Genomic DNA, 9,794 nt, shown 5'->3' with positions numbered 1-9,794 from the left:
GGACTACTGTACAGCAAAAACAGAGCTCCATGTGTGGCCTCTGGCAAGCCAAGACGTTGCAGTCGCACATCTTCACAGCCGGGCACACGGATCCTCCTCACCCCCACCGCCTGCGCCGTCGGAGCAGCAGCTGCAAGCGCAGCGCTCTGGCCGGCCTCGCCTCTCACCAAAGGTGAACTCCTCTCAAATTTTACATATCACAGCACTTCGTTTCAAATGTAAGAAAACCTTTATTTATTGGTCCATTAAACATTAAACCTATAACAATACATTCACTCAGTATACAAAAGGAAGTGTCCATAAAAACCATTAACATGCTTTAAAAAGGCAAACGCTGTTTTACAATTTAGTTCTGAGAATTCTGAAGTCTACCAATCCTTAAAAGTCAAAGCGTTACAGTTATACGGGTCACAACACTCACAAAAAAATGTTAAATAAACTAGCAAACCTCCGCTTCACTGAGCTATAGATTAATAAAACAAAACCACACATACACACCAAAGAGTTCCCTTGAGATATTAAGAACCTTGAAAAGGACTAATTAAAAACCCTTCACCATTAAGAAAGTGTTTACATTTTCCCTAGTTTGCATCCAGTTTTCAAACATGGTATACATGAGACTAAACACCACTCATTTCTGGTAAATAAAAACAGACAATGAACCATATGTTCCTTGTAAATACCTTCTCAGCTTGTATACGACAAGTTGAAAAATTTTCTCTGAACATTGGTTTTCCTCACTTTAAGTCTGCGTGGATGTCCAATGACATCTAAGCACCTGGATGTGTATCAGCAAGAGGAAAAATAAAGCTAAGGTATGAGTAACGGCACATTATTTTCCTATAGCTTTCCCAAATTTTCCTTGGCTTCGGACTGAGACTTCTTTGGCAAAGACGCAGCCCCAGTGCTGCACCCCACAACTCTGACTAACACGGGTCCTGGCAGCTGCAGGCTGCTGGAGCCGTGTCAGGGCTGACAACTGCAGCTCTGCAGACGTCTGTGCAAACGGCTGGGTGCTGCAGTGGTGCGAGCTACCCGAGACTGGCAAACGGGGGGGAGCCAGTCTGGTTCATATTTGAAATAAATCTGATGTGTTTTTTTTTTTTTTTTAAATAGTATTGTTGAACAGATGTGGAATGATTCTAAACCAGGGTTGGGGAAAGAAAAAACAAAACAACACAAGTGGATTTTTGAAACCTACAGAGTTTCTCCTGGCCTTAGAAAGGAGATGGCAACGTGATGGCCTCCTGACCCAGAGCCCCAGGCCACTGCTCCAGGCACTGTGCCGTGTACCTGCTTCCCCCCAGGGACACTCGCGCACTTCGCCGTTGGGACGCTGAAAACGCAGACACACCAGTTCCCAAGCTCCGTGTCCTGTTAAGAGCACAAAAAGCCCACGCTTCCTAAGCACTTGACCCCGGCATTCCCTTGTAGTCAGACGAAACCCTGGGTTCAGACTGCTGTTTACAAAGCTGAAAGCACAAAGTGAAGCTCCGCTGCCCTGGTTACGTGTTTTCCTCCCACCAGAAACTGCAGGCCGCCTCAGGAAAACAAAGATGCATTTTTCACAGAGGAAAGGGGATCCGTGTATGAAACTATGATCCTCGACTTTGCTTCAACGCTGCAGGTTGTCCTCTTACAAAAAGGCAAGAATTGACAAAAGCTGGCAAAGAAGTCAGCTCGTTTCTAGCACCGACCACATCCCAGCAGCAGGCAGCAGAGCAGGAGTTAAGCAGGCTTACAGCACCTTCAAAGAACAGACTCAGGGAGAGAAAGGTAAATAAAATGGGGGGGGACACAGCTTGCAAGGAAGAGACTCATCAAAGCCCTGAAGGAAAGACTTTTTTTTTTTTAAACTGCAGATAATCTCGCTTATTTAGCCGCATATGGAGTATTTTGCTTCACCAACTCATTTAGGAGAAAAGCGTAATGGTTTATAGCATAAATTCTTCATAGCATGTTTTAAAACCAGTCAGTGAATTATTTTGTTACCAATTTGTTCAGAGATCCCAGTGACGCTGTGGACTGTCAGCCCAGGTTACGGCAGCGTTATCTCGAGTTCCCCAAATTCCTGGCGCATTGGTCAAAGCCTGAGCATCATGACAAGCCAGCTCCCCTCCCGCCCCCCGCAGTGCAATGGTTGCTCCGTTCCTAGCAATGCCCCAGCCCAGAAAATGCTGCGCCAGCAGCTGGTGAAGCAGTTACACGTGCATAGCTCACAATGCCAAAGCGCCCCAAGGCTCGAGAAAAGGTGCTAAAACACAAAATAAATAAATAAATAGACACGCAGCGTTCACGGTTCCGCGAGGGGTGAGCCCTCTCTCTGGACTACGCCTACATCAGCAACACTCCATTACCCGTTTCAGACAAAAGCGGCCCAAACCTAGCCAGGATTCACCAGCTCAGCTGGGGTAAGTATGAGCTTTTCGATCCCCAAAGGAAACGCCTGAGGGACAGAGCGAGAAGCATCAGAAACGCAGAGCTCTGATCTGCGATCACAGTGCCACTCCTCACAGAGCATCCAGCCGCACGCTGCGAGGAGCGGGGTGGCAAGCAGCAGACAGACGTATCCATCTGCTTTCTGCATGTTTTTCGTAAGGCTTTGTGGCCTCACTTGTTAGTCCGGCTGTCTGGATTCAGGGACTCGCTCTCCGAGTCCATCCCACCGATTTTATCCCCAACAAGAACCAGTCGCAATTTCAGCTCCAGGTTGCCCTCACAAGTAAAACTGTCCCAGCCTCAGGCAGCAGTGCAGCAACGAGGTTCCACATAGCCTTCCTTCTGCTGGCAAATTTGAAAAAGTAGGAAAACGCCAATATGTTACTCCATTTTCCCAGCAGAACTAACTTCTGCCAACATGGACCATTCCTCCAAAAGTCCCCTAAACAATGGCATTAGTTTACATTCGAGCTCAACTAGAGGAAACGTAGCACAGGATGCGTTCTCTGGTCTTCCTGTCTTTAGAACAGCAGTTTCCTCACTTCACACAGTTCAAAAATAGCAGGAGCCAGAAGTGCTGCACTGCTGTCTTATTTCTGGGAACAAACTCAAAGTACAGCCACGGCGCAGGGCATGTGTCGGTGCAGGAGACACCGCACTGCCTCGAGCAGAGCAACCTGCCCTTTCAGTACGGGGGGAGAAAGTCCGACAGCTTACAGTGTAAGTGTCAGCAACAGCTACTCATTTACTTACAAAATCATCAGGCTGTCTATGAGTTTTCCCGGTTCGTCTTCCACTGCACTGTAACATCTGAAATCAGTCCCACTCCAGTGGTTTGCCACGCACAATTGTTTGGTCTTCCACATGCACCACAGGTCATCACCGCACCTTGTACGCGCCAGTGTCGTGTACAAGGCAGCAGCACCGAGTCACAGGCTCAGCCCAGGTTTTCCAGTTCCAGTGCCACCTGAATTACTAGCTCTCATGGCAGTAGGTCCGAAGGCACTTGTTAAAAAGATTATAAAAAGCCCGTTTGTGTCAACTGTTCACAATGTATGTTTTGGGCATTGGAATCTTAGACACTAGCCCATGATTTGTGTAAAGTAGTTGCATGTGGGAAGTTCACAGTACAGATTTCACAACAAATGCTAAGGCTGTAGGATTTGCGAGGCCATCAGGAGCCCGTGCCTCACTGAGGAGCTAGAGGCTTTGTGCACCAAGGTGCCAGCGATTATCAATTCCTAAGAAAGGCCTGGAGACCCACAGCTGTACCTGGGGTCTCAGCATGGACAGACAGGTCTTTATAATTATTGTCTAGGTCATTTCCCACAGTGTTTGCTCAGAAGCATAGGAGGCAGCATAGTCAGGCACTGCCAAATTCCAACCCTGTGCATACCTGCAGAGATCTAAGGTCAGTAGCTGGTGGAAGGGAAGGATGAAGGAACAACTCAGCAAGACAAGTGCTGTGCAAGAAGAACAGACTCAGGCCTCACTGTGGATTTTCCTCTTACAACCCTGTTTCCTCTGTGCAAAACCTATTTCCCTAAATACAAACTACAAAAAATGAGCACAAGGAGGTACGTTGAGTCTTTGTGTAGGAAGATGCTACCTACCAAAAATAAACATTTTTGTAAACAAATAAGATGTCGTACATGCCTTCTTCTGTGGAGCTCCTTTCCCAGATTGTTCTGTTACAAAAAACAGTGTTAATTTTAATAAAATACGCTTGGTTTCTCACACCACAGCATACCTGACACAAGAAGGCCACCCCTAGGAGCCTCTATACGTTAGGGATCAGCATTCACATTCACCACCAGAGGCAAGGAGCTGGGCTGTCTCAGTTGCAGCTCACAGTTGTAGCTCTGCATCAAGACTGTTTGTCAGATAACTGCTGCCAGTTAGGTGAGACAACTGTTCCTCATCACTGCACAGCCCATAAGCTCTTATCTTGGAGATGGGGCAGATAAACGCTTCCTATTAGCGAATGCATTAACAAAGGCCTTCCTGCTGCAGCAGGATCTACATGGCTAGACTCCAAATGCACGAGGGGATACTGATGGACCCCATGCTAGCAGAGCTCTTGGTGAGACCAGGATCTCAGAGCATAAGCAAAATGCTTATGACAAAAAGAATGACAAAAACCTGCCACCATCTCCAGAGCTATTGGTTGCACTTCTAACTCAACATCAAAGATAAGCTTCAACTGATTTTTTTCCCCCTAGGTGAAAATAAGGAGAAGAGCAAGGGGTTCACCTCTGAGCAGACTCCTTTCCTCAGACTTCACACTAGAGGTATTTTGAGGGTCCTGATCACTGGGGTAGGTAATATAAGTATGCAGAACTGCAGACCTGTGGATTTTGCTCAAGGTAAGAGTGCTTGGAGTTGGGAGGATCACATTCCTATCAAGTTCCAAGCAGGACAGAAGCCCTAGGATACCACAGCAAGACATCAGCTAAAAGTGTCAAAGAAAACAGGAGCAGAGCTGAGATTTGTTGCATTTTAAGATTACTCACCATGTGTGCCTTAGCTATCAGTTATTGCAACAGAACAAATAAGGCATGCAAATACTGTGGCCATCTCATTGACCTCTATGTTGTGCTTTTGTTTTGTAGAAAGCATTGAATGAGGATTTAAGGCTCAACCATATTAAAAAAAAAAAAGAACCAACAAAAAAACCCTGCTAAATTGGTTGATTTTGTTTATATCCTGCACATTTCACATTTTATGTATATATATACACAGAGCGAGAGAGAAGAGAAAGACTCTGGGACTAATGCAAGTCATAAATTTTTCCCACTGGAATGTAGATAACTGAAGTGGGTTTGAACTTATTCAGCACTTAGAGCAGCTGAGCTGTTGTTCTACCACCAAATCAGCTGCTTGAAGCAAACAAAAGCGATATAATAGGGCTTAATATTGTTAAGTCAGTCAATTGCACTAAGGCAGCTACTGTCACACTTGTGTTTTCTGGTTTTGCTTTCCTGACTGCTTACCCTGCTGTCTGGAATAGGAGTTCTCCAAAAGAAGTTCAGTCTCCATGAATTAATCAGCTGTCTATCTCCTATTCCAACAGCAAAATGAACATCAACAGAGGGTATAAAATTATAGCAGTTAGGAAGAACACCTTCCAACCAACGCACAGGCAGAAAAGGAAGACTATATACTATAGTCCTTTTTCTGACTACCACTGCATTTTAAATATTATCAAACTAGCAATAGAAACAGAACTGAAGACCCTGGGAGATTTCTAGGAACAGGCTGAGACAGCAGGGTAGAAAAGTGACTTTAAAAGTGGAGTGCTCAGCTAACAGAAACTGGCAGCGCTCCGGTAAATAGCATTTTCTCAACAGCAAACATTCTGAATAAAGAATGTACCATATTAAATCCCCATACAGTACACGAACTTTACACTTACTAATTTTAATCTGGCAAAGTATCGTTTAAGAATCTGTGTGTAAAACTCTCCTTTTGTTAACAACTAGACCAATTCTGAATTACTTAAAATATTTAGGTGCCTGTTTAAGTTAAAATAGGATAAATACTCTATTATCAATGGTACATTCCTTTCTCAGTCTAGGTATACAATAACTTAAAATATATTTAACATTTTAAAAATTTTTAGAAGATGCTTTGGCAGTCAAATTCTTGCATATTCTCTATTTCTACAGAAGTATTTAGGTATCTTTCTGGAAAAAATTATCTGGTTGCTACATACAAGAATTATAGGCTGTACAAAACAGCAATCCAAATTATCATTGCTAAAGACACGGTGAATAAAAGAGTATAAAAAGGAATGCATTTTGCTAGAAGATATTCAACATTCACAGGAAGAAGATACATCTGCACCGTATTTTTTTTCTGTTCTTGCCAATGAAGTAAAAGAAAGATTGTCAGTTATTTGAAAAGTATTTTGCCTATTCCAGTTTATGCAACAACCACATTTCCTATACTATAAACGAGTGTTACAAAGTTTTGGAACAGATTTATCCCCTTGGGCAACACTTGTTCCTGACAATTAAAAGAGGTTAAAAAATGTCTTCAGTCATTTTAGTCTGACTAAAAAGTTAATACCTGGTATATTATGGTAACTGGGCAATAGGTTTCTCCTCATTACAAAGTGACTGCTGTACTTTATTTGTAACAGGAAAAAAAAGTAAATATGCAGAAGGATCTTCTGAGTGTTCATACTGAGAACTGTCTGGTTGGGCAACACAGTGGAGCAATAAGAGTCCATAAATATAGAAAGACACAAACCCAACAGGAGACCATCTTAATCCAGAAGATGGACCAGGTTCCAGTGAAGAATTTTTCAATTTGAGCACTTTCATAGCTGGTAAGGGAAAAAAACATGCAATAAATTCACCATTCATATCTCAAATTGTAGCATCCCGTTTTTTCCAGGTGGGTCACAGACTTCAACTAGGTTATCCCAGCCATGAAGCAGAGGAGAGCTACTCTTTGCAGAGCAAGGCCTTACGCAAAAATACCCCAGGAGAGACTTGCATCTTCTCTCCCAGCTTCTTTCTTACGAGAGGAGACACACTAATGGCAGGCATTCCCATTCAGATATCTCCTCTCAATGCAATAGACATTAATTTCTCAGCTTTAAAAGAAGTGCACTTACTGGAACCAGTGGGTTACTGTCATCATTATGTAGAGTGAAGCCAGGAAGAAAACAAAGTGGAAGTAAGCATAGCTGTACACTGTGCCTTTCTTCTCATCATAAATCACGGTCTGGCCTCCCCTTTTTTCAGTGTGCTCTTCAGCATCAGCTATAAGAGACAGGAAACAAGAAAACTTTTGCAAATTTAATGAGAACTGAAAACAGCAGCTGGCATCATGAAGAACAGAGCAAAACATCTACAGTGTGATTCAGCAAAGCGTAATACAGAGCAATACTCAAACATTTTCTTGCCCTCGGGGCTTGAACCTAACCCTTTAGTAAAACAAACAGTAATGCCACTGAAAAGCTGCACTGCATCATGTTCCTGGTCTACTGGCTGCTTTTGAGCATTTGAGCTATTCATATTGCTCTACCTGTAGGATATTCTCCTGGCAAGTCCAGGTTGATATGCCTGACTGTACCAGATCTGCAAACAGGACACTCCCTCCTGAACTGGAGTCCCTGTAGCACTGCTGAGCCAAAAATCCCATAGTTGGTCACACCCACAAGCATACAAAGAACAGAGATTACTCTTTGTATGTTGCATTAACAAGACACCCTTTAAGGAATTATTAACTTGCCTGTTGTTTTAGAACAGTATTATGTCTCTTACTTTCTTCCCTAGTCTAACCTTGAGTACTTCAGCTGCTTCAGTTTGACACACTAAAGAACAAGATGACACAAGAAGCTTTGTCTGTGGCTGTGTCCTTAATTCTCTTTGGTTTGGTCTGGAAGCCACTAGCTAGATAAACCGTATAGTGCAAATGTAATTACCATCGCCATCAGGCACACAGCAAAAGCAGCAACGAGCTACCTGTGGAATAAACAACAGGAAGGGTAAGAGTCTGTGCAAGAGCAAAGAAGCAGAACAGTTGGTGAAGAAGGCCTTGTTATGGCTAAGTTACAGGCATTAATTTAGCAAAGTCTGGTTTGTATTTCCAACCAGCACAAACCTCAAATTAGGATTTGCCAAATTGTTCGTAACAGCAGTTTCTAAGCTTTGGAAAAACCTACTCAGTAAGAGTTGGAGCAAATTAACCATTCTTTAAGAATTACTCTATTCATTTTATATAATTCAAGGTCAAGTACTGGTAGTGTTACAGTTCAAACAATTTATGATAAAATCATGGAAAAGCTATAATAAAGTGGTTGCAAATTAGTAATTCACAGGGGATGAACCTCTTCAGACTTGCATCTAAGTGCTCTTTAAATAAATACTCCACTGAAACAAAGACACAAGGAACTTGCAAAACCCTACTGCATGGGTTGGGAATCAGAGTAATAAACACGTAAGTCTGAAATGTACTTATCTTTGCAAGGTTTTGCTGAAATGGAGCCAGAATGAGTACAAGCAGAGAGCGGTTTTTACTGTTTCACTTAAATTAAGATTATCGGTTTTTAACTGATTGAAAAGGGAAAGCCGAAATTGCTGAAGGGTCAGATGCTCCTTGTGTTGAGTGGTAATGTTAATGGAATAACGGTGCAGACAGTATAATAAATATATAACTAGGTGCATCTCTGCACCAGACCACTGTACGAGTCAGTACGTTCTGTACTGTGTCATCAACATCATTTGTTCTGATAAAATTCTACTCCAGGATTTATTTTTTTTGGTGATCTGATAAAGACAATGAACTCCAAAAATCACGTACTAAGTCTTTACAGTTTCTAACAGAAACAAACTAGTTTTTCCCTGTGCACCTATGATTGATTATATGTATTCACTGGGTTCATAAGTTTATGAAAAGCCAAAAAGCTCACTTTTTTTTTTTTTTTAAAGAGACTGTCTTGAGAGTTTAAGGAAAGCTCTTATTCCGTATCTTAATGGATTAAAGGGCTCTTTCCACTGTTATGCTAAGCCTCACCTAACACTGTTAGCCTGAGTTTCCCTTTGGCTGCATTAAGATTCTGAAGCAAGTTCTGGGTTCCCTCAAACCTTTTAATTAGTTGCATTTGTCAGAAATTAAGTCCTTGCACACATGCTGATGCTAATAGCAATGTTGGCACACATACAACTAGCCCTTCATCACGCTTAACTGTCTTCTGCATGGACACTGAAAGACTTTCTGTATACCACAAGCAATTGCTAAGTTATGTTTATATTCATGTTTGGGAAGACAAAGGCCCTTTATTACAGAGAAAACAATCAGAATGCAATTAGTTGCTCTTTGACAGTCATTTCTTTACATTTACATTCAGTGGCTCTTGTACTGCTCTTTAAAACCAAATGGTGCAGCAATAACCCCATTGGCAAGTGCCGCAGGAGAAGAGCTGAACCATCCCAGCAAACAGGCCACATCCAGCAGTTCACCCAGCTTGTGCTCCCCCTGCAGCAGGGCACATATCAGCCATGAAGCCACAGGGTGATGCTACAAAGCCACGGCTTGTGTGCTTTTTCCAGAAGCAAGGAGAAGCTCCTGCAGCCCCTGATATGCTCCTAAAGCTAAATGCATTTTCCTTCCTCCTGTCCAGCTGCCACAAACAGCAAGTTCCTCATTATATGTTTCTGCATTTTTGGATTCTCACAAACGCTTAAACTTTTAACCTCAATTTTTCAGTCCTTAATCAAACTGCAGGTGCAAGTAACAGCAGCAAAAAGTGAGCTAGCAATGCAGATCCATCCTCCACACAAACACACACTCAATGTGTGACACTACTAAGCCTAAGTATGGAGTAACTGTTACATAGCAAA

At 42.7% G+C, this 9,794-nt stretch overlaps 1 protein-coding gene across 2 annotated transcripts in view; it reads right to left on the bottom strand.

Annotated features, from left to right (window-relative positions):
- Positions 1–210: 210 nt before the first annotated feature.
- SERINC5 (serine incorporator 5) overlaps positions 211–9,794 on the bottom strand; it is a 40,865-nt gene continuing 31,281 nt past the window's right edge. For both annotated transcript variants that reach the window (XM_080573129.1, XM_080573128.1), the window contains 3 exons: positions 7,877–7,916; positions 7,064–7,211; positions 211–6,769 (listed from right to left, as the gene is read on the bottom strand). In XM_080573129.1, coding sequence (XP_080429255.1) covers positions 6,622–6,769; positions 7,064–7,211; positions 7,877–7,916 — 336 coding nt within the window. In that variant the 3' untranslated portion in view covers positions 211–6,621. The remainder of the gene's footprint in view (positions 6,770–7,063; positions 7,212–7,876; positions 7,917–9,794) is intronic.

The sequence above is a fragment of the Anser brachyrhynchus genome (assembly GCF_964034855.1).
Source record: "Anser brachyrhynchus genome assembly, chromosome: Z".
Taxonomy (NCBI): Eukaryota; Metazoa; Chordata; class Aves; order Anseriformes; family Anatidae; genus Anser; species Anser brachyrhynchus.
This window is presented reverse-complemented; position numbering and strand designations above follow the sequence as displayed.